Here is a 20000-nt window from a genome sequence, read left to right on the forward strand (position 1 = left end):
AGATTTAGAATTTCAAATAGAAGGCTTCTTTAAACAATCATGTTTCGGCAAGTCCAATAAACAGAAAAAAAGATATTTTGCAATTAATTCTTCTGGATAAGGAAGAAAAGCGCTCACACCCTAAAGATAATGTGGTTTGCCAAAAATGTAATTGGAGAAGTAGAAAATATCATTTGCCAGCACTGATGTCATTACACTATATGTAGTTTAGTGTTATTGTTATTATCTTTTATTTATATAATGCCCTTAATATACGCAGCGCTTCATACAGTATATATATTCAAGGGGTCTGACAAAACTAGAACTGGCAGACTAAGACAAACCGATACATTAGGTAAAGAGGGCCCTGCTCATGTTCTAGAGATCTAATACTATAGGTTATTTTATGTAAACAAACGACTTGCAAACGAAATACATTCACATTCTTAGAGATCTATACAAGGTGATAGCTATAACAAACTGTTCCTATAAAGTTGGAAGCATAGCATTGTCCAAAATGTTTTGGTATGCTGAAGGGGACATACTAAGACATTTTGGGCAGTGCTATGTTTCCAACTTTGTAGCACCAACTTGTTTTAGGCCTTTTCTATTCCAGCATGACTTTAGGCCCCAGTGCGCATAGCAAGGTCCATAAAGACATGGTTGGATGAGTTTGGTGTGGAAGAACTTGACTGGCCTGCGCAGAGCCCTGACCTCAACCCCATCAAACACCTTTGGATGAACTGGAATGGAGATTGTGAGCCAGGCATTCATGTCCAACATACATCAGTGCCTGACCTCACAAATGCTCAACTGGATAAATGGGGAAACATTTGCACAGAAACACTCCAAAATCTTCCCAAGAGAATGGAAGCTGTAATAGCTGCAAAGTGGGGACCAACTACATATTAATATCTGTATATTTAGAATGCAATGCCATAAAAGTCCCTGTTGCGTAATGGCCAGGTGTCCCAATACTCTTGTCTATATAGTGTATTTCTGATTCACTTTGCAGCAGTCAAAAATTAAGTGAACTATAAGTTCCTGAAATCCTCGGGATTCCCTACCAAACACTTTAGGTATGGCAAATGATCTCTTGAGCATTCTTTTGATTACTGAGTAGGCATTTCATTCTTCCCACTCTCTGCATGGTCCACTTTTGCCTTCCTTTATTTTTTGTAGCTAAACCTCCATGCAGCTAGCCATACCACTGAAGCTTGGCTTTATCTTCCGTATAGACTTTCGTACAATGGACATTAGAGGTAACACCTTGAATGTGACTTCTGTGCTGAGATTTAGCCCCCACTGTTCTGTTACGCCTCTAATTATGAACATGCGCAGTCTTGTCCTTGTCTTGCTGCATTGTGGTACTTTGTCTGAGCCCTACTCTTCTAGCACCTAGCTGTAGAATTCAGGGTCTGGAGGTCTACAAATGGTCTATATCCATGCTTGAACATACACAACTTAACCAACTTTTAACCATATTAATTGGGGGCCAAACTCCTGCATGGATTTAGCCCTCGAGACCTGTTATCAAAGCTCCTGTCCTACAAAGACCATTAGACTAAAATGAGGTCTAGTTTTCAACAGGCTGTGACAACTCAGTATCACTTTATAACCTTGGTGAGCTCCAGGTTAAAGACAATAACAAAATAACAAAACATTTTGTGCTCCTATATAAAAACACTGTCTTTAATGCCCCAAAGATCTTTTTTCATCCCTGGGATGTCCCTGGTGGTCATTAGCACTTGTCTCCTAGGCATGTTCTGAACAATGCACCTTTTGCCAGAAAACAAGGGTACCTCATTATGGCATGGGACACTGCACAACAGGTAACCAAAGAAGAAACCGGCTACTATTTACAATCTGTTTGTTAAGATGGAAAGTGTGAAAAAACTAACCTGGGGTAAGTAAACATATTTGGAGGTAAGTGAGGATGTAAAAATCCTGCAGACAAAGGCATATGCAATTATCATATACTTGTGCAAAAGTGGTCCCAGAAGGATTGCAAAGATAATGATGTAGATAGCATTGTATCTCTTGATAATTATCCATTTTTATTACTGAAAAGGGGATAAACAAATAGGTGACCCTGCCATCTCCTGCCTGACCTCCATAGTATAACAGTACGTAGCATTGCTGTGCTATGTGGTCCTGCACAAGACTCCCATTCAAGATATTAACTCGATGCCGCTATATAAAACAATAAATAATAATAATAATAATAATGACTGCCATTCTATTAGCAATGCATTGGTCTGGATAACCACTTGGTAATTGCCCTTCAAAACACAGAATCTGTTCAGCAAAATGGATATAGGAGGTGACAAATCAGAAGGAAATGATTCATTCAATCAATAAAAGTGTATTGCACTGCATTCTGAAACAATAGGTACAATGGCTACTAATTATCTAAAAATCAGAGATAACATTATCATAACATTGGCGATGAAAAGCACCAGTTGTTAAACCATGCAAATAATTTACGACTGTCTTTAGGCATTGAAAATATATACCAGCTATTAACCTATGAAGTACCAGAAAGGTTGCGTTGCTCTTTCGTGTAAGGGCTGTATCCATGCAGCCAATTTAAACTGATGTACATCAACACTATATTCCTTTTACAAAACATATAATCGCCTGAACAAAAAGTGATCTATCAACAGTTCTCCTTGTTTCTCTTATTCGATCCCATTTGTGAGGAACCGGTCACCTGGTCCACATGCCGTGCAGGTGTTCATTTGTGGGGTCTTTTAAGTAGCTCTGGTTTCAGAAGATTTTTGATCCGACGATTCTCAAAAAAGAAAGTCTGAAATCAGGATTTTAATGAGAATCTACCTAGACCCTCTTGTGTAATCTTTGTTTTCTACATAGTGGTGTGCGCGTGACTTTATTGGGGGTCTAATTGCTGCAATGTCGGCTCCATTTTTTGGTGGGTTTTGTTAGACTATATACAGACCTCAAAACAGTTATGGTGGAAGGTTTGAGGCTCTTCACCAAGTCATATAGAAAAAAACAGCAGTCATAAAAATAAAGTGCAGATCAAAAGGATTGATATTAACTTGAAAGGTTTTCTTAAGTCATATAACCTGCCACTGCATCTACTGAGTAAAGGGAGTAAGCTTAGATGTTATTGTGTAGCAGTTACATAGACCTAGTTTGTCATTTCCAACAATACATGACAGCAGCAGAGGCTGCTGAACCTGCTTTAACCCTTTCAGTGTAGGGGGTCAGGACACACTTTTTCCTGTCAGGGTCTGGACTTTTTCTGGTTTCCCTTTCATCAGACTTAAGTAAAAACCTTAAAAACAGCATGTTATCTAGGGACATCTCTATACTTTACAGCAAGCCATGCCAAAAGATGAAAATTCTTTTTTTACCCATTATTTCCTCATATACTGTATGCCTTACCAAATAGCAAAAGTAAAGAAAATAAATTGATCCGTTCTTCCAAATAGATTTGTCTAACAGATGTGGTTGCACATACATGTAGATCAAACATACAGCCCTTGCAGGTGACTGTAAACAATGTAACAGTTTAGACACACAACAAGGGCTTAAATTCCCTACTCATGCTAACGAAACAAAATATAGATGGAATATACACATTTTCACAATTATTTCACTTTTTTTTTTTTTTTAAATTTAGTTGCATATGTTTTTTGAGGGCTACAACTCCCATCACCCTTATTGTCATTCTGGTTGAGAGTAATGGGAATTGCAATCCACAGGATCATCACAGTTCATTTTTATCTAAAAAAATAAATGTATTTAAATAAATTCATTTGCATGTGTGTTATTTTTATGTATGTATATAAGTATTTATGTTGGGATATTTTTATGGTCTGTATTACAAGGGGTTTTGTAGTGGAGGAGGTATGTCTGACATCACTGTTACTAATCCCTGCATGGCATCTGGCATCATGCTGCCACATTTACTTTATTTGTTTATTTATTTTGCACTGGTTGCCATTGTAGCAAACAGCCCTATTAGGCTTCCTACTCCATGTACCAATCCCTGCTTAAAGATAGGGACAGGATTATCCTCAATGGCAATGGCGGCTAGACAACCCTATAGTGCCATCTTGTATGACATAGGTACTTGAATCATATTTAGATACTTTACCAACCATGTACCCAACATCAACTAACTCCAAATCAAACAGTTAAATAGTTTAATACTCCCTGACAAACAAAAGTATAATTATGCTGTGATGGCAACATTTCCCCCAGAGAAAATCAAAAAAATCTAGAGGACAACATAGTGCCTTAATGATGACATACCTTACCATATAGACAAACTTGGCAGTTGTCTATTGTACTAGCTCCTACGTGCCAAAACTGTGTTGTCCCCTATGTTAACAAGCAAGTGCATGCATGAGGCAGGTACCAGTGGCAAGAAAGCCTTCGGACAGGCTCAATCTAAACTAAAACAATCATTTATAACCAGAGAAGCAGACTTTTCACCTTAAAACATTTTGTATCACTCAAATACATACACACAGATGATTCCTCCAGCAAACCTACTCAGTTAGTGCATCAGTACATAATGTATAACTTACACATCAGGAGGAAAACCAATATATATTTTACAGTCCCCCATTATGTGTGTACCATGTTAGCAGCCATCTTGATCCTATTCACATTAATTTAATTTTCCCCTTTTGTTAAGTTACTGTATCTTGTTCTTGGCAGCTCCTTAATGCCTTTGTGTCTCAGAATTCTTGAGGTAACTAATTATCTTAGCTTTAGATCAAATATCTCCAAAACAATTACAATGATAGGAAAAAAACACAAACTATTCCTAGCTTTAATACATTAATGTGATATGCCGTATTATTATTATTATTATTATTATTATTATTATTATTATTATTATTATCCCTGCTTTCTGTTTGTATGTTCTGGAGTAATAGTGGATATAATTATATATATAGGCAATACTCATGTTACAATATAAAATAAATCACACATTTTCAGACTGGATCTGAGGTTTTCTCACTGGAGACTCCAACTTACATTCTTGACTACTGTCTAAAGTTCCCTTCCTCATAAATAAATAAATCACTGCAATATATCACTATGGGCATGTACTGTAAAATATACAATTGTCTCATGTTTAATTCTTAACCACTACTTTCTATAGCTGTACTGGTTAGAGTACTGATATAAATAAGTGCTAGAGAGCTTTAGATGGCATACATGGTCATATTTGTAAGAAGTCAGAACATTTTGCATAAACACATGCCCATATATCCTTTAAGTGGAAACAATAGACCCATTGTACATCATTTCCCTTTATATACATTTTCATCTGTAACCTAACATGATGTAAGTGTGAGGACTGCATTCCCTAAACTTCTACAATTTTATAAAAGATTGAAAAATATACTCTCGAAAATTTAGTATTTACCCCTTCCAACAATTCAAAGTTTGTAATGAAACATGTAAGAATAGATAATAGTTAATGATAGATAGATAATGATAGATAGATAATGATAGAGAATGTTAGATAGATAATGATAGGCATATAGAGAATGATAGATAGAAATTGAAAGATTGATAGATAGATAGATAGATAGATAGATAGATAGATAGATAGATAGGTAGATAGATAGACAGATAATAACTAGATAAAGAATGATGGAGAGAGAATAAAAGATAGATAGATAGAGAACAATAGATAGAGAGATAGAGAATTATAGATAACTATTGGTCATTTACTAGTAAATAGTTTTATCGTTTTAAAACATATAAAATAACCTTTTTATTGTATGTTTCCATTTGATTCAATCTGCTAATCCTATTATAGCCCCAGGATTAATTTTTTTTTCAAATGTTACATTTTGGGAGTATTTTAATGCCATTAAAATGTAGTCACAACTGTTTTAAATTCAATAAACATTTTTGATTCTCACTGTATTATCCCAATAATTTAGTACACGGTCAAAATGCCCTTTGGATATCAGCCCCCATTTGCAGACATTAAATGGAATACAATTGTTTTAATATTATATTTGTGATAAAATGATTTTTCCCAAACAATGCGACTGGTTTTACTGCCCTGATCACATCAGCTGTGTGATCTACAAACGAACTCGTCGAAACAATAGGAGAAAACATAAAAGAAATAGATCCATAGTGAGATGTGTAACGATTTTGGCAGGATGAGTAAAGGAATTCATAAACACAATAAAATCTTCAAAAATACAATGCTTCCCCCCTTTATACCCCGTTAATAGAAATATATTGCTGTTTGTGTTATAAAATAGACGATTTTTTTAACTTTACTATAAACAGGAAAAAATGTGTTTTTAATTCAGTGAAAAGTTGTTAAAGGATTGTGTTGCTTTGTGTAACACTAAGGTAACAACTCATAGCAAAATAAACACTTGAGGATTATATATAAATAACTCGACCCAATTTATTTTTGTCGAGCATGTCTCTAAAATCACGTCCCCTGCGAGTCTGACACTCTAGAAAGTGGAACTGTCATAAATGCCCCTTCCAGCCCAGGAAGGGTTAATGCCTCCTTCTGCTGGGGGATACGCTGGATTTCATTGAGTAAAAGGTAATGTAATTAATGGCAGAGAAAAGCGATCACATCCACGCCGCTGATACAACACGTTATGCAGTGCGTGGAACTAGCCACGGGCGATCTGTGGACTCGCGTACAATGCCTTGAGTGGTAGGAGCCATCAGACACGCCTCCCCGACACCCACGCAAAGCTGCTGATTGGCTCCCGTGCCCAGGAGAGCCTCCGCTGTGTCCTGCCCCCGGAATAAAGCAGGATCCACCCTGCAACAGGTAGCATCCCGTGCCTGCTAACACTCGGGTTACGGCAGGCACTTAGCGCTGTGGCATCTTGCCCTCCCCCAACCCCATCACATCGTATCTGATCGCACCCCTTTTATTGCCCGTGCCTTCCCGTTGTGTGCTTTGGACGCTTTTACCCACAGACCTGGGTATAAGGATACCGATCTATGGCTACTACGGTGATGCCCATGAGTGCCAGGCTGGGTCGTTTAGAAGAGCCTATTTTTGCTCAGCTAAAGCCCGTCATTGGGGGTGCGGGGCACTTCCAGTCCGCTGGGCATCCCTCATCAGGAGTTGCCATGTTTGTAGAAGATATGAAAGGTTCGCGGATCTTGCCCGATGACATGGTGCAGGTAAGATCTCCTGCTTGGGGCAGCATGTGCCGGGCTTCTCTGTGATAAACAAGCAAGCGGCTTGGTATTCGGGGATCACGCTTTGTATTGGGGGATAAAAAAAACATGTGCCAAACTTTGTACAAATTTGTCAGCGATCTGCAGTAGGCGCATCCTGGCGATCGGTGGGTTAATAGATCGCATTTACCTTAATGTTGTATATACTGCCGGGGTCTAATCAGCTTGTGGGGGCCGCACGAGCTGCGCCTCTAGTTCTAGAACAAGCCCAGCGTCGTAACTGTCTCCTCTCATCTCAGATGGGGGCTAGCACTAATCTGCACCGGGCACAGACCAGAGCTGCGCTGTTTTGGGTGGAGGATCAGCGGGTTATTTGTGGCAGAAGGTGTCAGTGGGAGCCGCTGAGTGCTGGGAGTCGGATTGGGAGCAGCTGCCTGTCGCCCCCACACGCAGGGCAGAAATAAAACTGCTTCGGAAAAGGGATCCACAGGCAAACAACAGCTGGGCTTGCTAAAAGCATAAGGGGGCTAAACCACAAAGTGAGTGGGCCACTTCCAGCCAGGTTTGCTTGCAGGATTCGTGTAGCTTGAGTCACCAGGGTGCTTGTTTGTATGCCCAGGCTGCCCTAGCCGTGCCTATCATTAGATGGATGCCATAGATGTGTTCTGTGCCCCTGTGCATGTGATAAAATACACGTTCCTCTATAGCAAGGGCTTTGATCTTTGATACTGAATCATTTTATAGCTTGAGTCAAGCCTTGTCCTGTTAATGTGAAAGCTGCAGGCTCTGGTTAATAACAGCAGCTTCATGAAACTAGCACAGAGGTGTATGTGTGTGCGTGCGTGTGTGTGTGTGCGCGCGTGTGTGTGTGTGTGTGTGCGCGTGTGTGTGTGTGTGTGTGTGTGTGTGTGTGCATTTCATTTTTTTATGGCGGCTGTGTTATTATCTATGGGAGATTTCACATGAATTAGTACACTTGTTTTTCCATTTGTCAGCTGATTCATTTTGGGGAATGCTAAAGGCATTAGGAATGACCGGAGCTTTTACATTGGAAGGGGGAATGTTGCATTTGTTCATTGAAGGGTACATGGTAAATGTTTTGCTGATGACTGTGTTGGTAACCTGTCAGTTTACAGCCCACAGCCACCCACTGCAATCCTCCATGCACCGTTTCACACCTATTTAATATCGGCACGGGAAGGCAAATTGTCAGATCAGTCTGATGTATTCATTAAAATATAAATTCCGTAAAGCTCCGGCCAGCAGAATAACGGTACCAGGTTACCGACTGAATCTTTAAAAAGAATTTAAAAAATGTTCCCGCTAGTAACGGGGCACGCCTGGGATATGTCATGTGTTATGGTTCCCTTAAAATATACTTTAATATTGTAGCATAAAGAATGCAGATTTTGTTTTTAATATTGCAACACGCATTACAATAAAACCCATTTGTACCGGAATTTTTGGGTGTTTCTCTGCATATATGTGTGGAAAACTGAGTTTTTGTATATGGATTAACTCGTCAACTGTAATAGAATTTATTTGTTGTGTTATCAAAGTCCAGATAAAATGATTTTGCATACCAAGGTCTAGTTCCTCATCTGGGGCTAAGGGATGCATAATTCAAGTTGCATAATTTTACTTTATCGGTAAATATTCTATCCTCTCTTTTTACAGACCAGATGCGAAATGGAGAAGTACCTTACACCTCATCCTCAACAGGTTAACATTACACAAGAACAAAAGAAATACAGGAGAGATAGCGCATCTGGCATTGACCAGTTCTTTAATGATGGTGATGGACTGCCTTACAGTATAAATATGAATGTCATCCTTCCGGACATCACTTACCTGAGAACAAATCTATATAAACCCCCTAGACCTTCTGTGACCCATATCAAGACAGAGCCTGTCTTTAACCAGCAGAGTGTGTCTTCAAGTAATCAGTCTCTTCCAGAATTCACCAGCATTTTCAGTTCTCACCAGAACAACGACTTAAATAATATGTACATCAAACAGGAGCTCCCTTCACCAGAAATTCAAATTCCGGCAAACCCTCAGCATGGTCAGTTATATCAACTGTTGAGTTCTCCTGATATAGATATGTCCAACTCTCCCAACCAGACTTCAGTAATGGACAGTATGAACAATGCATCCATGCCTACAGAGATGTCTTCATTCAACACACTTTCATCTCCTGTATCACAGACTGCAATAAAACAGTTTCCAGGTATTCACCAGTGCTCGTACGGCATGCCCAGTCAATTCCTGCAACAACAAGAAGCAACCTACTTCCCTCCTTCACCCCCTAGCTCAGAACCTGAGAGTCCAGATAAACAGGCTGAACTTCTTCAGACTATAAACCCACCACCCTCATATGCAGCTACCATTGCATCCAAAATGGCTATTCACAACCCAACTTTACCGACAGCAGTGCCTATGGCATCTCCTGGCATTCAGCCTGTGCGCTACAACCGAAGAAACAATCCAGACTTAGAGAAAAGACGAATCCACTATTGTGACTATCCTGGTAAGACATTAGGCGTGATCAACACATCACTTACCACTGACAACATAACTCGGCATGCCCCCCCTCCATGAGTATTTTTTTCATGCGGTTCTAGTTCACACTCTTCTGTTATTGATGTACCCGTGTGAATTGGGTGAAGGTGTTATGGAATGAGGCAAGAGTTGAGGTGTAGGTTAGATTGGAGAGCTAAGTAATCTTTTCAGGTTGGGTTGAAGCACTGTGCATTAATTACTTTCTAATTGGAAACCCAAGTCCGTCCTTGTGTATTCTTGTATATGTAAATCCCTGTGCAGCTCCTGCCGATATTATTTTTATTTGTTTGTAGCTTTTATGGCTAGCAACCACCAAAACACCTGCCCACAATATTGTTTCTAGAGCATTTGAGTAGACTGTCCATTTTTATGGCCGACCTAACAACATATACCAGGAAGCCATAATTGTATGGGGGAAAAGTGGGCAAGGAGATTAATAGGGTATGTAAGTTTCTTTTTAATCTGGGCAACCCTAAAAGAAGATTAGGTTATGTTTATGTAATAAAAACCAAGAGGGAAGCATTTGAATAGAAAGAGAAGTTCCAGAACTAGAGGGCGTAATTTAAAGTTAACTTTAGAAAATTCTACTTTACAGAATAGGTAGTAGACGCCAGGAATAGGCTTTCAGTAGAAACACAGTAAATGAATTTAAGAAACCTTAAGATGTGTGTAAATCTGTTCTAAAGAATTAAAAAGTGTCTCAAAAAGGCAGACTAAAAGGACCAAATCGTAATTTTCTTCTGTCGCTATCTATGTATGTATATAGATATATAGATATATATATATATTAGTCTAAAGTTAAGGCTTTGTCAAACGCTTCAGTAGAAATAAATGTTTCATTTTCACATTACCAAAAGCAAAGAACAGACTAACGATAAACCCTTCTGCACTTTCTGATTCTGGAATCTCCCCCAGGTATTTTTAGAATGCAAGAATGCAGATGAATATGTACTGCTAGGAATAACTTTGATAAATAAGGCGGCTTAATAAGAATAAATATACACAGTCATCTGACAAAGTACATCTGTTGTAACGTTAATGAAGGTTTCTGTTTTAAGCTAGCCTTTTCTACACAGTAAGCTGCAGGAATGTTGCTGCCGATATTTTTTGCCCCCTCTATGTATCGTAACGTCGTCTCTCCTTTCACCCACTGAATGCCAGCTAGCCGATGCGGCTGCAAGCTTCACTGGCAACATAAAGGTTAAATTTGTCCCTTTTTTTGTTGTTGTTGTCATTTAAGAAAGAAATGACCATTTTCTATGATAACATCCAGCATTTCTTTTGTATTTCAGGATGCACAAAGGTGTATACAAAGTCATCCCATTTGAAAGCTCACCTGAGAACACATACTGGTATGTGCATGTATTATTCATTTGAATGCCTGTGTAAATATTATCAATAGACGGCTTCCTTTTTTTGATGTTGGGTTTGTTTTTGTTTCCATTCTTAAATCACTCATTCATGGCTAATTTTGTCAGATTCTTTGTTCGCTGTGGCAGTAACATTAAATCACCTGGGTTGGTTTTTTATGACCATATACACCAAGGACATGATGGTCAATTTATTTTCTATTGCTTTTTTTTCTCCACACTGTCCTACTCTTCAACCCATTGACAACGTATAAAATATTTCACCGGAATGAAACCAACCATCTTTCAATGATTCATACAAGCACATTTCTACACTTAATTCACTTTTAAACTACCTTAAAGTTGCTAACCACAAAAAGCCTCAAACGTGGAAATATGTATAGGGTCAAGGATTAAGTAGAACATTCATCTGTGAGGTTTTTTTGTTGATAAGGTTGGTCCAAAAACAACGTGCTGCGTAGATCAGTTGTTACATATGGTTTCCTCGTTGCTGCTTTATAATATAGAACCATTGGTGGACATATAATTGAACTTGCATATTACCTGTACATTCATCCAACCCACTGGCTTGGGTTTGATTACACAGGGATGCGTTTCTTTGGTGGCACCAGACTACTGCCTTCTGTTCCATGGTACATAAAAGGGGAAAAAAGTTTGCCGTAATGAAGCTTGTGAAATCTGAATGAGACCGTTTACTGATAGACACTTCCAGGTCCCATGTCATAAACTTTGTAAATTATCGAGGTGTTATGAAGACAGGTGCATTGGAGTGTAGATTACCCTTCAGGGGAACTACCTAATTCCCTGTACAGATGAGAAGCGCAAAGTCTAGACTTTTTTGGATCCTCCCTCCACTGATCTTCTGTGACCGATAAGGCAGCAGACAGAAGGCATAAAACTGTGACTATGACATGGGTGTGCGCGTCAGTGAGATATGGCGATTATCTAATATAGTTAATGAAATCAATTCTCTTGAGGCTACATATAGCTTTCGTCAAAAATTTTAGAATTTTGAATGTTCCTTGATGTTTGGCACATATAGAATAGCTATGCAATGTGCAGTTTACCCAGATTCCACTCATACCAACCTTTCCTTCACAACTGTCCCCTGAATTATGAGCTATACAAGGGATAATTTAAGTCGGGATGGGACAAGTCCAAGCCATGGGGTCATGAACAAGTGAAGTCATAGAAGTGTTACTGTTGAACACCTTTTTTTTGTATTAAAAGTTAAGGCATCTTAAATGTCAGCTTCTTCTTGCAAGTTGTATGACTTAGGCTACTTTTCGATATAGTTTATCTCATACATAGTAGTATCTATGGCTATAAAGAAACACAGATGGGGTAAAAAAGTCCTACTCGCTTTAAACAGTTATTGGGAACAATAGCTAGATTTTTATTAAGTAAGGCCTCTTATCTCCTCAGAAGCTGCAGATAAGGATCCTTTTGGCTTTAATTTGAAGTCTCCACATTAAATTCACATCATTGTTGTGATTGACACCGGGAACCATTAGTCAGCATCCATTTAAAGTTTCTGACTCTTTATTGCCATGGAAGCAAATATCTTGTTTTAAGCCGTTCATTTAAAAGGCAAAAGGTTACTATGGAAATCCCCGCTTTGATAAATGAAGCAGTTATCTCTTAACAGCCACTGTAAAAAAATAAAAGCAGTAGAACAAAGGTCTGTTTTGCAGACTGTTACTAGTTACCATGCTAAACAAATCTGTTCCACCAAAATATGTTTTTGAAATCCTAACTTAAACACATTGCCGCAGCGTCTTGCACAGAAACTGGATCGCTTCTTTATCTGTTAACCTTGGCTCAGTCCCGATCATGGCTGATTAATGGGATTATGCTTATTACAAAGCTTCTTTCCACATTTCTACATGTAAAAACGTATTTATGCAAATAGTCTTGCTTTACGTGAACACTGCCAGAATGTATGACCGCAGTGTGAGCATTGCATGTTTCGTCCTGAAACCAAGCAGAAGTAACACGCATTAGTCAATCGGTTGATGAGAACCTTTTACAGAAGAAGAACAATGTCGCCTTCCTGTAGCTTCATCGTGGATTTGTGTATCCAGATGCACATTTAAATTTGTCAACAAACAAAACTGACAATAACATGAACCCACGTTAACCCCTTCACGACACTAAGACATTAGGTTACAGGAGAAGAGGGCCCTCTCCTTTAGAGCCTGCAACCTATTAGGCCGTTGAGGGGAAATGAGACAGAAGGTGAGGGACTGCTTGAGTGAGGATGATTTGATTGTAAGAAAGGTCGTGTGGTGGCGAGAAGACCTCAAAGGTGGGAGGAACAGATTCTTTCAGAATGCTATACTTTGTATAGAAGCTGAGAGCAGAGTTTTGGCCTTAACACGTCTCTGAGTATGACCTTTCTTTCAGTGTCGAACGTAGCTGTGAAAAAGTAATGGATACCCTCTGCTAAGTTTTTTTAATTATTTATGGAACAAGTCTACTTCCTAGTGTCTTCTCTAATTAACTTTAACAAGCATTGTTCGACCCCTGCATACAATATACAGATCACAGATATATGACTCTTGGGTTTTCGCTCTGGTAGTTTTTGTTTTTTCCACGTGTGTAACTAATCAATGATTCAGTAGAGTGGCTTTAAGCGGCTAATCTAATAATGTATCTATGCCATTCCATTTACCTTTAGTACAACTCGAAACTTTAAAAACAATCTTTTTAATCTTTAAAACACCACTATTAAACTAAGTTGCCTTCAAAGCAAATCCTAAATTAATAAGATAGTACCATGCAATGCAATTTACCAAAGCTTTGTTTAATATTCTTTAAAAGGCCTTGGGGTATTCAGCAGTCCTGTTTATCTGGCCAAACTTGTTCTTTAGTAATCGCTGACTATTCAAACGGCATTTTCTTCCTAATCTTCACTTCGCGACAATGCCTTTAAATCACCTGTGAATGATAACCTTGCTTTTACAATCTGTCATTTTACATAGAATAAAAAGCCCCGAGCAAAGTTTGTCTGCCGTAAGGAGTCAAAACACTTTTAGAATTTCTTTTGTATCAAAAACCCCTTCGTCTTCTCTTATTATTTATTCAGCATTGTTGGTCCTTTCAGTGAGTTTGAATACCTCCTAATAGATTTTGTTTCAGAACAAACACAGCCGAGGTTTAATGTTCATTACTGAGAGCGGCTCCGCTCTGTAGAATTTTGGGATTAAAGTCGGAATATTTTTTTGAGCGGTATCTTGGCAAAATGTGTGAATTTATTTTTATAAATTTGTTTTTTCCTATTTAGAATGAAAAGAGAATAGCAATTTCTGTAAATTAAAGATACAATTGATTTAAATATCATTTCGTTTGTCTTTATTATATCTGCTGATCCTCAGTGCTATAAGTAGGCTGCCCAGAGGATTTGTCCGACAGGTTTTTTTGTTTTTCAATTTTGTGGCAAAAGAAACGCATTCCAATGGTAACAGTGAAATGTAAGGCTACATTGTAATTTATATTCTTGTCTTTGAGGTATTCGGTATGTCTGCATTACTGTGCTCCTTGTTTGTTGGCAGCTGAATTTTAATTATTCCAATGATTTATTGCTATAGCTCCATTGGAGTCACCCATGGCTTCAGGTGTATGTAAACGAGACAGACAGCTTAGCCAGGGAGAACCAGTGAAAAGGGTTAATAATGTTAGATTCAAACCTGAATTGGCTGGGAGTAATTGTTTGATCCCCAAGTTTACTCTTTAGCTACAGTGTAACTCGTGGGACCAACCGTTGGGTATTCGTCACACTTGTTGTAACTCTACATTGTGCTGCACTGACCTTCGACACTTCTATGTATTTAAAACACAACTTTTTTTTACATTTTAGTAAAATAGCCAAAAGTAGAAAGTTTGGTAATGTTGGTTTTTCTGTTAGTTAGCTAGTCATTGAGGGATAAAGTGATTACTGTTTAGTAGCATATCCTTTTAAGACAAAACCAGAGAAAAAGGTACATTCCCACATACCGAAAGCGTCCGTGTCCAATTAATTTTTCAGAATAATTTCCTTTCTTTAAATTGGCAAGTGTAGCATGGTTGTCCCTGCTGTGACACGGTGCAGTTAGCAGTTATATATTACATATTCCAGGCTACCTTATTTAAGGAAGAAACAAAAGCTTGGCCCTCTGCTTTGAGTTGTCTGTAGTCTTTCGCACCCTCTTGTGCATCCCGTATAAAATCAGCCATGTACTAGAAATGTTGCGGTTTTCTTTATTTAGGTGAGATTGTAAGATGGATAAAATCCCTCACAGTCATGCATGGAATCAGTATCTGCTTGTAGTAGCACTGATTAGAGTCCATCCTACCACAGAGGCAATTTAGGTGACTGCCTAGGGCACTGGGCTGGTAGACGCTTCCAAAAAGGGTCCTTCCAATGTAAGCAAGCAAGCCCGTGTGGGGGTTGGTGCCAGGGACAGTTTGTCTAGGACCTTGGTCAGATCCTGCCTCAGGTGGTCTTTCATAATTGGTAGTGATCGCAGGAACCTGTTAGACACCCAAACACAAGACGGTCTAATTACACCAATATCTGTTTCATCACTTCCCAAGAGCCATAACCCAAGCGTAGTTGTGTGTTTTTGTGATCTCCTATGAACCGAGTATACACATTTTTATCCAGAAAAGTGGAAACAAACTCATTTGCATTTGTTCATTTCCATTCTGGAAGTATAAAAAAACTGCAGAGCAAAACAGGCTTCAATGACCTCTTGCAGCTTAATGCAGAAGTAGATCTGAACTCTATTTGTTCTGAAGTAATAGGCAATGAACGTTAGTGTTTTACGAGACCACTGAACGTGTGTTTGCTGCACTGCAGAACCCTCTGATCCGCTCAGTAATAAACAAATCTCCTGTTTGCTAGCAGCGCGAGGCATGATATTTCTGGCATGGAGAGTAGAAGCTGGCATGTACTATTTGGCTCTGCGTCGGTACCAGTTTCCTCCATGGTGTTTTACTTGAACAGTGCTGACATTTTAACAAATCCTGGAGACGTTCTTCTGAAGTGGAGGAGTAGCTTCGTTTCGCTTTTCAATATTCAGGTTGTTTTGATTCAGTCGTCATGTTCCAGTAACTGAGCTAAAACACATTACTCTTTATAGAATAGTATTTTTCATTTAACACTCTGTAGACATTGCAAAAAGCAGAATTTGTTGGCCTGGCGTCAAATATTTCCTCAACATTGTGTGAATACTGATTCAGTCAACACAGTAAATAAGTTGTGGACTGCACTTCAGCCAAACAGATGATGTGTTTATGCCTACTTTATTTTCTGAATTCCAATCTAGAATAATGCCTAATTAATTTGCCTTTTTAAACACCAAATTTCTATTACTTAACATACATTTTTAAACTAGCTACTAACTCTGTGGCAGTTGAGGAATTTACAAAACTTGATTTTGGCGAGCTATTTTTTTTTATTTCATTTTTATGTTGTGTCTTTATACTCACTTTCATGTCAATGGAGGAAATTGGTAAATTAATGAAATGTGTGGGGTTTCAGAGATTATGTTTTTGCCATTTTACCATAATCTTATCGACGCTTTCGCTGCTACAACTTTATATCAACATATCAAAGATTAAACGTGATCACGGCAATGTACAAGTCAGGTAGGTGGGCATACACGGGTACTAAGCCATGTGTATCAAATGCAATAATATGTCAGTGACAGTGAGGACCTAATACAAAGAGGGCTATTTTTGCATGTATATTCATAGCGTTAGATATGGATTTATTTTTAGAGGTGCACATGCACACACGAGTATTAAAACTGATTTACACTTAAAGGGCTTGTCCCAAAATAGTGAAACTTTATCTATAAAACTAAGTGGGCCACACCTCATTGAATATGCAATCTGAGATTGAGGATCACAGTTTAGATGGATGATGCTTGAGCCCATCTGACATGCCTGAATTTATTTTAAAAAAATAGATCTGCGCATATTTAGTTGTGTTTCTTGAACTGGTCCAGTTTTTGGGTGCCGTGTTTTGTTTTTTATCCTCCTATTTTATTCCATTTTATTTCCATTCAGTTTTTTTATTCCATTTTATTTCCATTCAGAAATAAACCCTCCTTGTATTTTGGTGTTAATAATTGAAACCAGTGCAGTATTCTGCCTGTGTCAAATAAACATCTGTTGAAATGACAATGAACGGAATGTTGTGTTCGGATATTAAGACATTAGCGTTGAAAAATTTTAATTATTAATTCGTATAATGGTTTTAATTAAGTTGCTGGTGGGTAATTGCTGTACTCGTGATGAATGTTCTGCAGAAAACGTCTAAAACCAAAAATGTTTCAAATGATCGGTTTATGAGATAGGGATAAATATTGTGTGCGGGTTCATTTTGATTGATTCACCAGCAACATCCATATGAAATTATAAAGCTTATCTTTCGGGGATTGAGTTTAACACCAACCAATGTGTCACCATTACAGGGCAGTATCCTTCTAGTTTGCCACCAAGGACCTCTTTATCAAGCGTTGGGTTGGTCGGTCGTATTCTATTTAACGTAATCCAGCGACTATCGTCACTTACATATTAAATACTACGTTTTATTACAGTTTCAATATTCTGTATGTGAAACAAATTAAAGTAGGCCATAATCTGCAGTTACAACTTTAAACAACTGTAGATGCTTTATACTTAATTCCTTTAATTTGTTATTAATGCAGCTATTGTGTAGAGTATCCTTGTTGTCTCACAAAGTGTTAAGGTTTGCTTGTATTGCTGGCTTTTCATCCCATATTATGTGGCTGTAGTCGGATAAATATTGAAACACTCATTAGTCGAGAAATATCATTTGAGAAAATGTCTTGTGCTGAGTATTCCCATGTCACCTCTATGGCACACCACTCCATTTGGAAACTGAAACATATGTGTTTATATAAATATATAAATTGTATTTACATGTCTTCAGTTTTGTAAACTTGTCTTATGGTTTTTTTTTCTTTGCTTGCAGGCGAGAAGCCATACAAGTGCACATGGGAAGGCTGCGACTGGAGATTTGCTCGCTCAGATGAACTGACACGTCATTACAGAAAGCACACGGGCGCCAAACCCTTTCAGTGTCCAGTCTGCAACCGCAGCTTCTCTCGTTCTGACCACTTAGCCTTGCACATGAAGAGGCATCAGAACTAATCAGAACTCTTTCATCGAGGCTCTCCTTCTATGCAATTTCCGCTTTACTGCCTCAAAACTGAAATATACCCATGATAGCAAATACCAGCAGGATACTGCTGCCAGAAATGACTCTTTTAAGCTACATACACTTATCGCAGAAGCAAAAGAACTGGAAAAAAAAGTCTCTTCATTTGATTAGGAGGACATTTGGAAAATACTGTGTTAATGTCAGTCACCAAAGAACCAGTTGATCTATGTATACGTGTGTGTCTATGTATATATGTGTGTGTGTATATAATATACATACACACACGTGTTATTCTTTATACTTCACACAACTTGACAATTCACATCTCGGTACAATCTAGTTACATCTCAATATGCGGGGCCTTTTATGTTTGTTGAGTATTGTTTTGACCAAAGCATTGTCTTTAGTGGCAGTGTTTAGTAAATTCGGTGAGGTCACAGATGACTGCACGCAAAGGACAAGCCATAATTTGTCAACCTTAAAGTGACTAACTTTTATTACTTGATCGCGCAAGTACATTTTCTTTCTATTTATTTGACTAATATTGCAGCCTTGGAACAAGCATTCTTTTTCATTTTGCTATTCTCTTGTTCTTTGTTTTCTTTTTTTTTTTTTTTTTTTTTCTTCAAAACAGGGTTTTTGTTTATATTATTAGCAGATTTGCTTTTGAAGCCTTAAGCAGTTCAGTTCCAAAGAGCATACAGACTTATTTTGCTTTTGTAATCTGTAAAAGAAGTATGCACTGATTTTTACAAACATTATGTGTGTGTATATAGTCTGGGATTCTTAACATGTACAGTGTTTGTCCCTTGATAAGCTAAAACCTAGTACAGGTACAAAATTACACTAATGATACATCTTTTACGTAGCTTCTCAACTTCTGTCATCAGTTTATATTGTTTCGTCTGTGAACTTAATCCAATGTTGGCAATGTTTCCAGATAGATGCAACAGTCTGACATGTTTTATTGGAAACCACACCGGTAGTAGCTCTACAATGTGACACGACTTAGTCTTCATATTTGCTTGGCAGCACTACTTCTGAAGCTCTACTCATCTTTACTCATCATGTGCCACTAAAAAGGATCTATTTAGTAAAGGGAGAATTGGCACATGAAAGCAGGTTTCTCTTGAAAGAGTTGGCAAAGTATGGATAATTTATTTGGTGAAGAGCCTTTGCAGTAATCACGCTGCTTTCGCTATACATTATAGAGGTCAACCAAGCTCTTCCTGCAGCAGATGCTCACTGGGGATAGGCCTTCATAATGTATAGTTGTGCTCTGTGGCTCGGGGTCACTATTACTTGGCACCCGGAATCCACTCTCAAAATTAAGTATCGCCTGCCTTTCATAATAAATGAGACACGTCTGATGAACTTGAATTCCAAATCCTAAAGGTCTATGAAAGTGTTTTGTTCCTTAAACCTATAAGAGTCTACACATTCTTCCAGAAAACCCGTACTCGGCTGCGCTCTGTTTGTATTATCTTAACTAAGTCCAGAGCAGAAATTGGTGGGTTTTTTTCTATTACTATTTTAGAGCTACTGCTCTAAGGCCCCAAAAAAGTTTAAAGCTACCCTCAGTTGTACAGTGTGCTTGACACTCGGTTATGTAAAATTTTATTGGTTTGTCTGACAATATAACAGGTAATTTTCAAATTCGGTCTCTATATTCAATTTACCGCACTGACATTTTATAGTGGAGTTAACAGTATCTCACAAGGAAATTTGCACTTGGTGTTTTTGCATTT

The 20000-nt window shown here is 38.2% G+C and overlaps 1 protein-coding gene across 1 annotated transcript; it reads left to right on the top strand.

Annotated features, from left to right (window-relative positions):
- The first annotated feature begins 6963 nt into the window (after positions 1-6963).
- Positions 6964-18242, top strand: LOC149299869 (Krueppel-like factor 5). Its single transcript, XM_089485930.1, has 4 exons — positions 6964-7149; positions 8824-9676; positions 11001-11060; positions 18064-18242. The coding sequence occupies exons 1-4, from the start codon at positions 6964-6966 to the stop codon at positions 18240-18242; spliced, it is 1278 nt and encodes a 425-aa protein (XP_089342056.1).
- The last annotated feature ends 1758 nt before the right edge of the window (positions 18243-20000 follow it).

The sequence above is a fragment of the Sceloporus occidentalis genome, unplaced genomic scaffold, assembly GCF_023333645.1.
Source record: "Sceloporus occidentalis isolate IW3139 unplaced genomic scaffold, rSceOcc1.0.p SCAF_27, whole genome shotgun sequence".
In the NCBI taxonomy this organism is placed as follows: domain Eukaryota; kingdom Metazoa; phylum Chordata; class Lepidosauria; order Squamata; family Phrynosomatidae; genus Sceloporus; species Sceloporus occidentalis.

What these genes read in the sequence shown, in the direction of transcription:
- LOC149299869 (XM_089485930.1), top strand. Translation starts at nt 6,964, where the DNA reads ATGGCTACTACGGTGATGCCCATGAGTGCCAGGCTGGGTCGTTTAGAA. An exon ending in CCACTATTGTGACTATCCTG is followed by an intron (nt 9,677 to 11,000) that starts GTAAGACATTAG and finishes TTTGTATTTCAG; the next exon opens with GATGCACAAAGGTGTATACA. An exon ending in TCACCTGAGAACACATACTG is followed by an intron (nt 11,061 to 18,063) that starts GTATGTGCATGT and finishes CTTTGCTTGCAG; the next exon opens with GCGAGAAGCCATACAAGTGC.